The sequence below is a fragment of the Halichoerus grypus genome, chromosome 13 (genome assembly GCF_964656455.1).
Source record: "Halichoerus grypus chromosome 13, mHalGry1.hap1.1, whole genome shotgun sequence".
In the NCBI taxonomy this organism is placed as follows: domain Eukaryota; kingdom Metazoa; phylum Chordata; class Mammalia; order Carnivora; family Phocidae; genus Halichoerus; species Halichoerus grypus.
Window position 1 is genome coordinate 78,840,469 of NC_135724.1, and position 16,197 is coordinate 78,856,665.

General features: G+C 52.1%; 1 protein-coding gene across 2 annotated transcripts; it reads left to right on the top strand.

Moving 5' to 3' along the window:
- Positions 1–31: 31 nt before the first annotated feature.
- TCHP (trichoplein keratin filament binding) lies at positions 32–14,422 on the top strand. 2 transcript variants are annotated; one of them, XM_036085992.2, is made up of 13 exons: positions 32–188; positions 1,437–1,630; positions 2,437–2,647; positions 3,254–3,310; positions 5,125–5,193; positions 5,847–6,020; positions 6,878–6,990; positions 7,168–7,234; positions 8,401–8,573; positions 9,408–9,489; positions 10,930–11,115; positions 11,716–11,859; positions 13,078–14,422. In XM_036085992.2, exons 2-13 carry the CDS (start codon positions 1,437–1,439, stop codon positions 13,108–13,110), a joined length of 1,503 nt encoding a protein of 500 aa, XP_035941885.1. In that variant the 5' UTR covers positions 32–188; the 3' UTR covers positions 13,111–14,422. The 2 variants fall into 2 exon arrangements, with proteins under 2 accessions (XP_035941885.1, XP_077916995.1); XM_078060869.1 differs by lacking the exon at positions 32–188 and having other exon boundaries at positions 1,505–1,630; positions 2,319–2,647.
- The last annotated feature ends 1,775 nt before the right edge of the window (positions 14,423–16,197 follow it).

Consider the following 16,197-nt stretch of genomic DNA (forward strand, 5'->3'; position numbering starts at 1 on the left):
CGCGTTCCGTATCGCGCTGGAGGTGGCTTGGCCCTCGCGGCGCTCCGTCGTCGGTCCGTTGCCCCGGCGACGAGCGGGGAAACGGCCGGTGTCGGTGGCGCGCGGCCGGGCGGGACTGGCCGGCGTTGGTTGAGGCATGCCGGAGCGCGGCGGGGGCACTTTTCGGAAACTCCGGGGCGCGGAGAAACGTGAGTCGGGGGGTGGGCTCGGCCGGAGCCGGCGTGCGGGCGGGGACCCGCGGAGCCCGGCCGCAGTGGCCCCGCGCTGGCGGGAATCGCGGCGGGCGTTCGGGGACCCGCCGTCCCTGCGCGCTCTGGGTGCGACGCCTTCCTGTGCAACCCCTTTTGTCATATGTGGACGTTGGGGCTGCAAGAAGGATGCCCCCGATTCGGGACCGGAGTCTCGTTTCTTGATTCCTGGTGCAAAGCTTTTCCGCGGGCGGCTTCCAGGGCAAGGAAAAAATTATGTCCACCTTGCCACGGTTTCAAGACAGGTTGTAAACAGGCAGCCGAAGGCTAAACTGGGTCCATAGACGTAGATTCTTTGCCCCCAGCTCTGAGCGCTGAGCTTGAGGCTTGGCCTGGACGCAGACCTACCCGTTTACTCAACAGACGTTCCGTAAGCACTGTTCTAGCCGGGCACTGTGTAGACCCTGCCCATCGTGGCAGCTCTGGGGTCAGGGAAGGAGGTGCCTGGAGTGAGAGTGCTCTCTGCTTTCAAGTCTCCATCGTGTCCCCATTTTACTCCGTGACCCGGGCACATCGATTCCTCTCTGGGTCTCAGTTTTTCCATCTGTAAGTTGAGGGATGTGTCCTCCATGCTACCCAGAACACTTCTAGCTGTGACAGCCGGGCTGGGCCTCTCCCCGGGCGCTGCCAGAGCCAGGGCGTGTTGGTCCCCACAGGCAACCTTTTGCTGTCTACAGAGCCCAGGCCCTGGTCTGACACCACATGAATTAGGATCCCAGCCCTTTCATTTCCTCTACTTCCCGGCTCTGTGGTCTTGGGCAAGTCGCTTCACCATTTTGAACTTGAGTTTGCTCACCTGCCAAATAATGGGGGGATTATAACAATGAAAAAGATCATATATGTCAAGAGCTTGGCACATATATATGTTCCTGAAATTATTACCCCTGTTACTTTGTGGAGAGCGTAGAAGTCCCCAGGTGTTTGGGCCAGCACTGCTAGGACTGGTCCCCTGTCGTCATCTGCAGCACCCTTGATGGTGTCTCGCTCACAGCTGGGTGCAGCCCAGGCTTATTTAAAGTGATGATTTGCAAATCATTTGAAAGATGCTGATGCCTGGGGGCCTGCACTGAGACTTTTTTGATGTCATTGGTCTGGAGCGGGGTGATTCCAGGGGGCAGCCAAGGGGTGAGGACCACTCATTAGGGGGCTGCAGCAGGTTCATTTTCCTACCATTGCCATTATCCTCAGATGGCACTCCCTACGCTGCCCTCCTACTGGTGCAGCCGGAGGCTCCTGGATCAGCAGATGGCCCGACAGCGACACCGAGAGCAGGAGGCCCGGCTTCGGCAGCAGTGGGACCAGAACAGCCGCTACTTCAGGATGTCTGATATCTGTAGCTCCAAACAGGCGGAATGGAGCTCCAAGACCTCCTACCAGCGGAGGTAACTTCAGTGACCTTAGGGGGACGGAGGCAGGAAGCCACTTGCTGGTCATGGCATGTGGCTTTAAGAACCCGGGGGGTGGGGGTGGGGGTGTGTGGCTTAACAGCATGTTTTCTTGAGGAATTTGCTGCATGGCACAAATTCCCTGCATGGTCATGTTTTTCCAACTGAAAATTGAAGAGAAAGATCATCAGTGAAATAATACATTTGCACTGAAAAAGAGAAAACAGTAAGAAATATATGTAGAATCTGGGAGTCTCCAGGTGCCCCTTTATCCCCAGAGAGAACCACAGTTAACAGGCTGATGCAGATCCTCCCGTACTTTTCCCCTGCTGTGTGTGTATAAATACACACACACATATCCATCCATTGTTGCAGAAATATATGTAAAAAACATGGAAGGTAAAAGCATAGGCTTTGGAGTTAGACAGACCTAGATGGAAATCCTGACTGTGTCACTTGCTGTATAAACGAGCCTCAGTTTCCTCCTCAGTGAAGTGGGGCTACAGCAGAACCTACTTTGTAGGATTTATGATTCGGCATATCGTACGTCGTACGTGGTACGTGGTAATTGCCAAGTGTTACCTAGTACTGTCGTTACGTGCATATGAGACATTTTCTTATTGCGAAACCAAGATTCTGTTACGCATAGTGTTCTGTGACCTGCTGTCTTCACTTTGGCTGGAAGATACTTTCCTGTGTCACCGTGTCACGTCCACCTCAGCCTCTTTGGCCGCAGAGCAGAGCAGAGCGTGCCGCGTGTGGCTGTCGCGTGACTGATGGAGGGAGGGCTCCTTCCCACCCAGCATGCATGCCTATCAGCGGGAGAAGATGCAGGAGGAGACGAGGAAGCAGCTGGAAGGCAGACGGGACAGACTCAGGCAGCTGCTGCTGGAGGAGCAGGACCTCCTGGCCAGAGAGCTGGAGGCGTCGCGGCTAAGCGTGGACTTGCAGGAGGGAAGGATCCGGGAGCGATGCGGCAATCTGAAGTCGGCCCGAGAAGAGCAAAGGAAACTGGTAACTTCTTCTAGCCCCGTAGGAGCCAACAGAGCCAGAGTGTCCCCAGCCCGTCAGTGAGGCGCGGGTGGGGCCCCCCCCCGGGCACTGGTCTGATGAGCCAGCCGTTAACGGCAGAGCCAGCAGGGGGACGGGCGTGTGCTACGTTGTTCTTCGTGCGTGTTTGGCACGAGCCACCTCTATTCTCTTTGGCCCCTTAAATCACCACCTCTGAGTCCTTTGTCTTTATTCCAGTCCCGTGGTCCCGCAAAGGCTTGGCACTGGTATATTTATCTTCCGAGTACTTGTGGGGAACGGTGAGCCCCAGTCTACGTATGGAAGCCTGCTGTATCTTTTGCAACAGGTCTGTCCCATCTGGGACCCGTCTGTACCATCACATCTTGGCACCCTTCCATCACCATTGTGGCAGTCATTTGTCAGGGCTGTCTGGTTCCATTCTGGTGTCTCCCAGAGCCGGGGGTGCAAGGCGGGCAGGAGGTCCGAAGGGCAGGCGCAGGGACAGCGAGCCGGTGGAGGGGCTCTCAGCCTGAGCTGACTTCCCCTGGGGGTTATCCAGAATGTGAATGGATTTGAAAAGTGACATCAGGCTTTGTGTTTTCTTGACAGATTGCTGAACAACTTTTATATGAACACTGGAAAAAGAACAACCCCAAACTTCGAGAGGTGAAAACCTTTGATTTGCCTAAGTAGATGAAATCATGGTTCCCTTCTTGTTTGTAAACTTGCATCTCTTGCTGGGGTGAAACAGGAGAGGACACCCCAGCCCCCTGAAAAATGCACCAGGCAGATCTGGTTCGTTTGGTGTTTAGCCAACACTTACCGAACATTTGCTGCACGGTCTAGCACCTGGGCGTGTAGAGATTAGACGGGGTCTTCAGGACCGCTCTTCAGGAGCTCGCAGCCCAGTGCAGGAGACTGGGCAGCTCATTACAGTGCAGGCTGTAGTGGGCTGGGCAGGCCCGGAAAGATGTGCACTGGGGCAGTGCCCCCAACTCAGTTGGGGGTCAGAGAGGCATCTCAGAGGAGTTGCTGGGGTGGAGGAGTTTGGAAGGACATGGGCTTTTACCTGATGGTGTGGAGGTGAGGAAAGGACCCTCCAGATTGAGGCAACTGAGTGAGGATCAGGCCCAAGCAAGTCCAGGGAGCAACAGTGGCTGAGAGGTTGTGCCGTCAGAGAAGGAAGGGGGACTGCAAGAGTTGAGGCTGGTGAGGCAGGCGGGCCCAGACCCCGGCCAGCCTTGTGTGGCCTTCTCCTGGAAGCATGGGGAGCACCTGGGTGATTTTAAGCAGGGGTACAGTGGGGGCCAGCTGCATTTCAGGGAGCAATAACTTTGGCAGCAGTGTGGAGGTTGCAGGACGGGGCGAGGCCAGGGCAGTGATGGTGGAGGCCAGAATGGGGTAGCAGCAGAAAGGAGGACAAGGGGTGAGACCTTGGGGGCAAGGGAGGGCGGGGCTGGTTTGAATGGCATCATTCCACGGAGACTGGGCCAGAAGAAGACCCGTGATGATGTCAGTAATTTATTTCAATTTAAACTTTGTGTCTTTGTTTGGTGGGATGAGTTTATTCATAATTATAGTTAGAAATGGCTAGTCACTAAGTAAGGGAGCGATTTTGTGCTTTTGAGTCTTGTGCAGTTAGCATTAAGACTTTCCCTGGTCCTTTGAGGGTTTAGGTAGGTGCTCCAAAGTCTTTTACTCAGAAATGTTTATTTAGAACACTCAAATTAGTTACAAATGTTTACATTTGTAAGTCAAGAAAGAAATTAAAACTTTTTATAGACAATTTCCCAAACAAAAGCTTTTGGACAGTGCTATAATTCATTTTCTGATCCAAAAGATTCTCTAAACCCAAATCTCTTTTTTTTTTTTTAAGTAGACTCCACGCCCATCGTGGAGTTCAGTGTGGGGCTTGAACTCAGGACCCTGAGATCAAGACCGGAACTGAGATTGAGAGTCAAATGCTTAACCAACTGAGCTGCCCAGGCAACCCCCGAAATCTCTTCTTAATCACCCCAAATGTGTTGCATCTATTGCTACGGGAGTACATGTTTATACACCTCCGCTTTGCAGAGGGAGTTTGGAGGAGCCAGGCGAAAGGCTGAGCCTGTTCCTCAGCTAGCTGCGGTGGCCCTGGGGCCTGGCATGCTCTGGAGCAGCCAGGGGTGGCCTTTCAGATCCTATTTCCATTTCAGTGTCCGCTGACCGGCTCCTGCTCAATCCCAAGGGTGCCGGCAGAAAAATTTGTACTTTGTTACAACTCGTACGATTTGTTTAGAACTGCCTGGTCCTTTAAGTCAGTAAACACTAACTGACTGGCATTCAGACTGTACATGTTGGGGTCTCCTTGTGCTCCCCTGTAAGGTACCTGGGCCTCCCTGAGTCCTTGTGTAGGGAACTTAGGGTCGCTGCGTTGCGCAGCGCACGTCTGTCACATGAACCAGTGAGGAAGTTCGTCTTCTCTGCCTTCTCACCCTCAGATTGAATCAGCCCTTCACAAGGAGCATGTGATAAACTCTTGGAAAATGCAGAAAGAAGAAAAAAAACAGGTGTGGTATATGACTTGGGAAATAGCCTTCCGCGCTGTGGTGGGCGTGCTGTGCCTCCACGGCTTGGAAGTTTCCTTGTTTTCGATGTTAATGACTCTGATCCAGGAATAGACTTGATCTCAGCTTATGTAACGTGTAACACTGAACGGCGGCTGCTCTTACACGTACGACGGTCCGTTGTGCTCGTTCCCGGGGCAGAATCACACCAGGTGACCAGGGTTGGCCCCGGGCAGGTGCAGTGCTCATCTGAAAGGTCACTGTTGTTGCTGGCAGTCTCTTTTGACATAGTTTGCAACCTTGGCTTACAGCAGCACCTCTGGGGACAAAAGTCCACACCTCTGTGAACCCACAGCTGTGCCTCTGGGTTAATTTTGGAGAGTATTGTGCTGACTTTGGGAAGGGGAAGGAACCCCGCCATTCTTGAGCCCCTGCTCTGTGCCAGGCCCTGTGCTGGGTACTTTCCCAGCATCGTCTCTGAGGGCAGCATCACTCCCATGGTTCCCACGGTGAGAACAGAGCCCAGGAAGACACACCGTTGCCCAGGGTCACACTCTGGCGTAGACACGTCCGAATGAAGGATAGCGGCGGGGAGCTGGGTCTTTGCTGGCCGTGTTACAGATACTGACCTCCTGGGTTCCTTTGGGTCCATGTAGCAAGAAGCCACCAGAGAGGAAGAGAACAAACGGTATGAAAATGAGCATGAGCGGGCCCGAAGGGAAGCGCTGGAGCGGATGAAAGCAGAGGAGGAAAGGAGGCAGCTGGAGGGCAAGCTCCAGGCTGAGTCGCTGCTGCAGCAGATGGAGGAGCTGAAGCTGAAGGAGAAGGAGGTGAGGGCACGGTCCTGGCCGCACGGCCGCCTCTGTCGCAGCTGCCTGTCGTTAGAAAACGGGCATGTGGAAAGCGGTGCTGAATAGGTTCTGTGGGGGGGGCGGGGGGATGATTCTAAGACATGCAACAATGCTGGGCTCTCCCTTCTCACATGTATTCCTGGCTGTGGTTTTTCCATCCTCCTAGGTTGTATGCCCAGATTCTAGAATGTTCATGATACGGAGAGAATACCTGTTCTCTTAGGTGTGTTTCCAGAGTGGCTGTGTGAGAACCTTCTTAGAACTTGGATTTTCCAGGGCACCAAGTAGACTTGACTTAGTCTGATGTCCTAGCACACAGCTATGGCTCTCCCCAGCTAGCAGGTTTGGGATCTCAAGGCATAAACTGTGAGGGTCTTTGGTTCAGGAGGCTGTTTTGAGGATACTGTGCAGTTTCCCTGAGCTAGATTCCTGGGCTGGATCTTCCCATTCAGACAAGGGGAAGCCTGTCCTTCCTCAGGCCCAAATGATTCAGGAAACAGGTCCTTAATGCCCACCATCTGCTTGATGCTTGATGCCAAGCACTGTGCTGGCCCTCACGGCAGGAGCTGTGTCGGGTGGAGACAGGTTAAGTCACAGTAAGGTGTGGATGAATGCAGCGTCCCGTGGGAGCACGGAGCATGGGTCTCGTCCTTGTCCACAGGCCCGGGAAAGGCTCTTGCAGGAAAGGAGTGAGCCAGGCCCAGGGCTCAGAACCCAGAGGTGGGAGGGCGTTCTGATCACCCCCGGCCAGGCCAGCCCTGCTGCAAATGCAGATGAAGAATGAAGGGAGCTCTGATTCTGATGACCTTAATTGGATTTAACTGTCGTCACCACAGGCCACCAAACTGAAGAAGGAGCAGGAGAATCTGCTGAAGCAGCGGTGGGAGCTGGAGAGGCTGGAGGAAGGGAGGAAGCAGATGGCAGCCTTCCGGCAGAAGGCAGAGCTGGGGTGTGTGCGAGAAGGGCCCCCAGCGGCTGCCCTGGCCAGGCGGGCGAGCCTCTCACTTGCCCAGACTTGCACGGGTACCCCAAACCAGAAAGGAGACAGTCTGTAGTAAGCAGCTGTCTGAGCTCCAGTAATTGTTCGTAAGACACTGAAGGCAGCCCCTATTTTGCTCATTTCTAGACGCTTTTTGAGACATCAGTATAACGTGCAACTCAATAGGCGTACCCAGCAGATCCAAGAGGAACTGGTGAGTCTGAGTCAGCCTGGCATTTCTTTCACCCTCTTCGGAAAAAAATGCTTTCCGTTGCTCAGTAGCTGAGTGCGTTCTCATAATAAGACACCAGGGGAGATTCCGTCTTGATCAGCCCTGCAATCCCTGCCCCTCCCCAGAGGTCTCCTCCTAGATATATTTACATGATGCCCAGAGAGAGAAGCGGTGGGGTTCTTTACAAGTTGAAGTGGCATTCCTCAGCATATTTACCTACCGGTAAACCTCAGATGCTGGGAGGGAGCCTGTTCTTTCATACTAGCTGCTCAGTCTTCCTGTTAGGTATGTCCGTGGGCTCGCTAGTGACGCAGGGACGGGGAAAGTGAATGGGCCAGCCCATTTGCCTCCATCCCTGCCTGCTGCAGTCAGGGCGGGCGGTGGGGGGGGGGGGGGGTGCCTCTGCTGGGGCTCGAGCGCATTTTTCCCATCCCAGGACCTCCAGAGCTCCCCCGTTCTTTTTTTTTTTTTTTTTTTTAAGATTTTATTCATTTATTTGACAGAGAGAGACACAGCAAGAGAGGGAACACAAGCAGGGGGAGTGGGGGAGGGAGAAGCAGACTTCCTGCCGAGCAGGGAGCCCGATGCGGGACTCGATCCCAGGACTCCGGGATCATGACCTGAGCCGAAGGCAGACGCTTAACGACTGAGCCACCCAGGCGCCCCTAGAGCTCCCCCGTTCTTTACAGCGCCCCACTGTAGCAATGTGCACCACAGCCGGTTCCCCACCGGTGCGTATTGGGGTCGTTTCTGGTTTTTCCCTCTTACAGCACAGCTGCAGTGAGCATTTTGTGCACATGTCTTTGTGCCTTTGGGTCTCCAGTCTGTGTTCTCAGAAGTGAGACTGCTGCCCAGCTGTGTTCTCGAAAGGGGTGCTACCAGGCCTGTCCAAGGGGAGGGACATGCGTGTGGTGGCAGAGGGGTCTCCCTTGGAAAGGGAAAGCTCCTGGGCCTCTCCTGCATTGTTTTAAACCATCCGTAAGTGGTTAAACCCTGACCCTTCCCGTCTCTATCTTGGGAACCATCGGAAGCCTCACGAATGTCTGCTCTCAGTGCCGAGTGCAGAAAGGCGGGGCCGTGGGAGTGGGAGGCAGGGGCCGCAGAAGGGCTCCCCCCGCTCCCCCTGTGCTTCTTCGGCCACCCTCCAGGAGGCGGACAAGCGCATCCTGCAGGAGCTCCTCGAGAGAGAGGACGAGAACCAGCGCATGCAATTGGCCAAGAGGGCGCAGGCCGTGGCCGACGCGGCGTGGATGAAGCAGGTCATCGAGGAGCAGCTGCAGCTGGAGAGGGAACGGGAGGCAGAGCTGCAGCTGCTGTTGAGGTGAGAGGCGGCCCCTGCGTGCGCCCGACACTCCTGGCCTCTCCTCTGGTCCCTCACGTCCCCACAGGGCACCACAAGGGTCTCCCTTGTGACCGAAACATCTGCCCTTGCTCAGCTGTCCGTCGTGACGAGCACATGTGTGCTAACGGACCTGGCTTTCCGGTCCGGGGGTGTTTCCCTGAAGTTCTCTCAGGGAACTTCAACCAGGGGGTGTTTCCCTGAAGTTCTCTCAGGTGGAAATCATCAGGGTTTAGAGTAAGGGTCTGTTCCTTTAAGATCTTAGAAACTTGATAGGAAGTTGTTATAAATTGTGGAGATGCTGAATGCTTCTTAGGTCTGTTAGAGATGGTTCTGGATCCTAAAAACCTAGGAGATTGAAATAATCAAATAACAGGTAACATTTATTGAGCACTGACTGTGGGCCAGACACTGTGCAAAGCGCTTTCCCGTCCTCATGTTATTGGCTCCTGACATCGTCGGGACGTGAGGAGCAAGGGGATGGGGCTCAGGCACCGCCGGGCTCCTGTCCCTCTCCAGGGTCCTGACGGCTAGAGTCCCCTTGGTGTCCAAATGGCGTGGGTGCAGGTCATCACAGTTGTGTTTTGTAAGGAGGCGGGAGCATAACCAAGGCAGCCCAAAGTACTTACGGGAGGAATACTCTCGGTGAGCTGGTCCGGAACTGTCACCTGTGAAGAGTTGGGTGCAGAAGTTGGTGTGAAGGTTGGCCCCACAGAAGATGTGTGGACCTGTGTGCCAGAGCCCTGTTGGTTCTTTAGTTGTCTTCTGCCGTGGGTGGTGGCAAGGAGCCTGCTCTCACCCGCTCTGTGTTCCCAGGGAGGAGGCCAAGGAGATGTGGGAAAAGAGAGAGGCAGAGTGGGCCCGGGAGAGGAGCGCCCGAGACAGACTGATGAGTGAGGTAATGCCGGCTGCGAGCACATACTGACCCTGCCAAATATTCTGGAACACAGGCCTCTCTGGTCATCATAAAGAGACTTTTAACGTCATTATGAGAGTAGTATCAACTTATTCGAAAAAAATTCATAAGTACAGGAAGTAAACGCCAAGTCACCCAGACCCCCCAGCATCTACAGTCATCATTACTTGATTTCCCTCAACTCTTCCTGTTTCTGTGCATAGTGTGTGTTTCTGAGCATTCGCTATTATACTGTGCTATTTGATTTCAAGCATTCTAACATACTATTCACATCTTCCTTGTAGATATTTTGACGACAGCATATTATATCGTGGGTGTGTTGTAGTTTGTGTTCTACTCCCCTCTTGTGGGTATTCTTTTTTTTCTAATTTTGAGGCATTACAAGAAACATTGCAGTAAACATCTTGGGGCATAAGGCTTTCCATTTTCCGTATTTAGCATTTTTTCCCTTGAGGTGTATAACCAGAAGTGGATTCTTGGAGGAGCATAACTGTTTTCTTTGTCAGGATTTAAGTAATACACATAAGGCATACCCCATTTAGAAGGAAATCTTTTAGGGGCTCCTGGCTGGCTCAGTTGGTGGAGCATGTGCCTCTTGATCTCGGGGTCGTGAGTTTGAGCCCCACATTGTGGGTAGACATTCTTAATAAAAAAAAATTTAAAAAAAAAGGAAATCTTTTAGAAAAAAGCCTTCGTTATCCATGTATGGAAAGTTAAAGTGGTTTAAAATGGAAATTCTATTTTGTGCATGTCCTTTTCGAATCCATGGGAAGTCGGGTCCCCACTGGTGCTGTCTCACTTTTGTGAGTACCGATACTCTGCAGCACGTTTTGATTTTCCCTATTAAGAATGTTCCTCCTCATTGTGGCCACTTATGTGTCCCCTCCAGGGAGCATAATTGTTGGGTGTGGCAGGTGGCTTCCCACCGTTCCTGGTTCTTGAGGCCTGACTATGCTCTGGATGTAATCCTGTGCTGTGGCCAGGTCTCAAACCTAGGTTTCGGCCACTCTAAGCCGTAAATTTAAATCCAAAAGGCTGAGGGGAGGACCCAGACTCTATCTCTGGTCATCTGCATGGCTTGTGGTTTCTTTTTCTGGAACTGATGGGGAGTGAGACTCACAACCTTGTTGCTACGTTTCTGCCCTGGGGAGGGAGCTCCATCCCCTCCTCTGACCTTGTCGGTGCCCCGCTGTCTCTCCCTACTGCACAGTGTGTGCATTTTGTGTGTGGTGGGGACGGGTGGGAAGCGGGGCTGACACTGTGTGGGCCAGTGATCTGGACTTGCCTTCACCTGGCGTATTCAGGCCTGAGGCTGAGGACAAGGCTGGGTCTCAGGGCAGCTATGGCCTGTCCACGGCTTACAGGACAGGTACCTGTTAGCATCACACTGAAATCTGCCCTTTGCCTTCCCGCTGCGGGTAGGTTCTGACAGGGAGACAACAACAAATACAAGAAAAGCTTGAACAAAACCGACGGGCACAAGAGGAGTCCCTGAGACACAGGGAGCAACTTATTCAGAATCTTGAGGAAGCAAGAGAGTCAGCTCGTCGTGAGAAAGAGGAGAGTGAAGAACTGAAATCAGCCAGGAAACAGGAGCTGGAGGCCCAGGTGGGCTCAGCCGGGGGGTTGGGGGGGGGTAGGAGTAGGAGGCAGCCTCAGCCAGGGGGATGCAAGCTGCAGGTAGCAGGCCTCGCTGTGGCCCCCGCCCCACTGTGGCACCAGATGCCAAGACCCTTGACTTATTTTCGCAGCCTGGCACTAGGACCTTGTCCGAGAAGCCCACGTTAGTGAGCTCAGTGCACCCCTTTTCCTTTCCAGCTGAAACCCCGACCCTCCTGATTAGTCCCAGCTTTACTCCAGGTCCTCCGTCTGTATGGGAGCAAGGCTGTCAGGCCTGGCCAGCCTCTCTCTTTCCTGTCTGTATCTGCAGGCCTCTGGCTTGCTGGGACACAGTTGATTGAGTTCAGGACCTGACAGGGAGCAGAGAATAATCTTCCAAGCACGTGGGCACACCGGAGCTTTTTACGAGCTGCATGTTACACACACAGCCTTTCCAAGCTCATAAATGCCCTTCCTTCTGGCACTTGCCGTCACTGTGGCTTAGCTGGGCTTCTCCAGCTGGCAGAGGCCCGCGGGCTTTCCCCCATGATCCGAGGCAGGGTCTGCCCTGGGAGCATTGTCCTGGGTGACTGTGCTCTTGGTGGCCAGGTTGCAGAGCACCAGCTGCGGGCATGGGAAGAGGACCAGCAGCAGGAGGAGGAAGAAGAGGAGGCGAGGCAGGCAGAGCGGCTCACCGACACCCTGCTACAGCAGGAGGCAAAGACGATGGCCAAGCGGGGCTACCGGCCCAAGGTAGGGAGTCTGCAGGGGACGGGCCCCGCTGCCGAGCCACCACCCAACCTGGCCCCTGCCGTCCCAGGCCTGTTCGTAGCCCTGTGCTCGGCTCCGGTTCTTCCTCGCTCCTCCTCGGTTTCACCCTTTCTCGGCCAGTAGGGAACCGTGACACATGGCTGGTCCAGTCCTTCTTTGGGCTTGACGTGATCTTGCTCTGGTCCTGAATGCTGAGCTGTGGGCCGTGTGGCCCCCGCTGGGGCCGGGAGCCATCTAAGAGCTCCGGCGCCGTGGGTGGAAGGTGAAGGAGCAGTGGTGCTAGGTCCCCGCTATGCAGACAGCAGAGCCCAGCTGAACAAGGGCCCGGTGTCCCTTCTTCTCAGCACCTCTGCCTGCCCCCTCCCCACTCTGCAATCCTCTCTTCTCCTTCCATCTTTCCCTGCCCCTCGAAGTACATGAGTCAGCCCTGTGCAGGACAGCACAGGGCACACAGACAAGCCGAGGCCAGCACGCCGCTCCCCGGGAGCTGGTAGCAGAGGACTGGGAACCGAGGGACGGCCAGCAGGCCTGTCGCCTCTGCTGCGGTTCCAGGGCCGCTCTGGCTCCCTGTCCCCCACCCCCGCCCCCGCCCGGTGCTCTAAAGCGCTGCAAGACCAGGAGGCTGGCTCCTTTGTGGGCCGAGAACTCTGGGAAGCCGACGAGGCAGGTAGAGCGGGTGCTGCACCGGCTGCAGAACCGTTTTGTCCTGGCTGGCTGGGGCTCTCGGGGCGCAGGGAACAGCATGTTCTCAACTCACTTGACCAGGGATCAATGAGTGCCTTGGGACCAGGCTTTCACAGAGCGCACGTGAAAACGTTATTTAAAAAGGTAATAGGGGCGCCTGGGTGGCTCAGTCGGTTAAGCGTCTGCCTTCAGCTCAGGCCACGATCCCAGGGTGTTGGGATCGAGCCCTGTGTCGGGTTCCCTGCTCAATGGGGAGTCTGCTTCTCCCTCTCCCTCTTTCCCCCTGCTCCTGTTCTCTCTCTCGCTCTCTCTCTCTGTATCTCAAATAAATGAATAAAATCTTTAAAAAAAAGGTAATAAAGTGTCTCAGTTATGGCTTAGGGTCAAAGCTTTGTCACTTGTAAATGAAAAAGCCATTGATTTATACGGCGCTTTCAGCTCTTAAGTTGGGATTAATTCCCAGTGCTCCAGCGATTGGCTGATCTGATCAGGCTTGTGTTTTCTTTCTTTCCTCAGCCCTACGGACATCCCAGAATTGCTTGGAACTGACTTTGTTGGGAACGTAAGCACAGAGAGCAGGGACGCTGAGGCCTGTGATACGCAGGTGCCAGACAGTTGTACCGTGTCTGTTCGAGTGTTCGGGTCACTGCGGAACAGATCAGTGAGCCTGTTCGGGTCCACAGTTACCCAGAGCAAGGGCCTCACCGGACTAAGGGTTGTGGAGAGGCAGCACCCAGCAGGAGGTCCTTTCTTGCCTTTCGTATCCAAGGATGGGGCTCTTAGAGTCACACACTGACAATACTGTCACGCAGTCCCTAGACTTAGAAAGTCAGACTCTGCAACCGCGCTAGGAGCTGTGGGGTGTGTCCCGTGACAGGATATATGGTTTCCTGTTGCCTCAAGCTAATTGTCCACCGCCAGTGAAGACTCCCGCTGGAGAGATGAGGGAAGTTTCTCAGTTCTTAAACTTGCTATTTAAATTTCATTATTTGGTTGCGAGCAAACTCATAAGTCTTGGTGCAGTTTATTTCAGGGTTTATTAATTTAGCGATCCCAGAAGGATCACATCTTGTTTTCTGGAAGAAAAAAAGCTATGAACTCTGAGACAGTCTGATGTGCTCCACAGATGCTTTCTGGAAAGGTAGCAAGAAGTGGGTCTTTCCTCCTTCAGGAAACATTTGGTAGAACTTCCATAGAGCACCCTCTGTGGGCTGATCCCAGCATGTATGTGACTGAGCCCCAGAGGGAGCCTCAAGAGGCCACCCGGGTGGCTAACCTTCGGGCATAACACTTTGGACCTCTTGTGTCTTGGGAAGGTCTTGGCAATATGCAGCCTTGTGGGACGTGTGTGTGCAGAGGAAGGGGCACTGAGCCTGAAGGAAGTAGATCACACTCAACCAGACTGACCAGAACTGCCTCTTCCCACTGTTCTATCAACATGACACAGTTCTAGAGTAATCTCGGCACGGAGTACAAGTTGCCTGCAGCAATAATCGTATTTTTATGACTTGTATTTTTTTTTTTCAGATTCTTTCTCTGAGGTTTCAGTTTTCATTATATTGTATTTAAGATTGCCTGTCTCAGTAAATTACAGCTAATTATAGGGCTATGTGCCAGGTTATTAAAAACCTGAGTTTATTAAAAAAAATCCTGAGTGTAAGGGCTGCATTGCCTTCCACATCCATTGTGCTATAAAAACAAATGGAGCAGCAAACTGCATCCTTAATACGTTTTTCGTTTTCTTGTCTTGAATTTCTTTGGCTATGATCCCCTGAGCACCACTTTCATTATGCTTGCTTATATTTGCTTCCCCTGTTTGAGACGTTCATTTATTGTGAAATAAAGTTCTGGTGTGACGGCATGGCTTCTCGGCTTTGTTATTGTTGCTTTTAGTAATTGTTGCAGAGTGGGCCCTATAGAATGAAAGATCTTTACTGACTCAATCACATCTCCTACAGCTTTGCGTATTTCCTACGACTGCTCACAAGAAAAATGAGTATTTTTCCTGTGGAAGGGGTGTTGTCTCCCCTCTAATTTCCACTGGATCCTCTTTTAAGTAAACCACAGGGAATTATTAGGAATCATATGCTGTCTGAGCTCCAGTATAGATTTGATGTGGACAGAATGGTAAATAGGCATGTAAATATTTACTGGATATTTCTTATTTCTTTCAATTTCTTATTTTTGAAGCCTTTTTTGTGACGCTGGTTCTCTGCCTAATTCATTTAAGTGTTTCCCCTCTAAACTTGGCCAAAATAATAGTTTCTAAGTTTAGAGCTTCCATTGCCTTCCTGCTTCTAGTATAGCCCAGAGTCGTCTTCTCTCATGTATAGTTTGTGCCATGATTATGTATGTATATTGTCTTTGTTGTTTTTAAGCACCTTTTTCTTTTTTCTTTAGCACCTTTTCCCATTCCCTGTAAAATTGGTGATTTTTAGATTATTCTTCACAGATTCTTCTATGAAGTTCAGTTCCTTTAGAACAGATGGTGCTGAAGCTAATATATAGTAATATATAAGTAATTCTTATTTTCTGTATTTTCACTCTTTGTGCTCGTTCAGCATATACCTTGAGTTACTTTTTGTGAAGGGTGTCAGTCTGTGTCTTTATTCATTTTTTGGGGCACGTTGCTGTCCAGTTGTTCCAGCACCATTTGTTTAAAAGATTACTTGCTTCGGGGCACCTGGGTGGCTCAGTCGTTAAGCATCTGCCTTCGGCTCAGGTCATGATCCCGGGGTCCTGGGATCGAGCCCCGCATCGGGCTCCCTGCTCAGCAAAGAGCCTGCTTCTCCCTCTCCCACTCCCCCTGCTTGTGTTCCCTCTCTCACTGTGTCTCTCTCTGTCAAATAAATAAATAAAATATTAAAAAAAAAAAATTACTTCATTGTATCGCCTTGGCTCCTTTGTCAAAGATCAGTTGACTGTATTTATGTCAGTGTATTTCTGGGCTCCTTAATCTGTTCCATTGATCTGTTTATTCTTTGGCCAGTATCACAAACTTCTGTAGTCAATGCCACGGTCTTCATTACTGTTGCTTTATTGTAAGTCTTGAAGTTGGGTATTATCATTTGTTTGTTTCCGTCAGTATCGTATTGGCTCTTCTGGGTCTTTTACCTCTCCACATAAACTTTAGAATCAGTTTGTTGATATCCACAAAATAACTTGCTAGATTTTTATTTATTTATTTTTTTTTAAGTAATCTCTCCTCCCAATGTGGGACTCGAACTTGCAACCCCAAGATCAAAAGTTGCGTGCTCCACTGACTGAGCCAGCCAGTCTCCCCCCAAGTGGCTGGGATTTTGACTGGGATTGCATTGAATCTATAGATCAAGTTGGGAAGAGCAGACATTTTAACAATCTTCCTGTCCATGAACATGGAATATATCTTTGTAAGAATTTTGTAGTTTTCGGGCACCTGGGTGGCTCAGTCGTTAAGCGTCTGCCTTCGGCTCAGGTCATGATCTCAGGGTCCTGGGATCGAGCCTCACATCGGGCTCCCTGCTCGGCGGGAAGCCTGCTTCTCCCTCTCCCACTCCCCCTGCTTGTGTTCCCTCTCTCGCTGTGTCTCTCTCTGTCAAAGAAATAAATAAAATCTTTAAAAAAAAATAAAAGAATTTTGTAGTTTTCTTCATATAG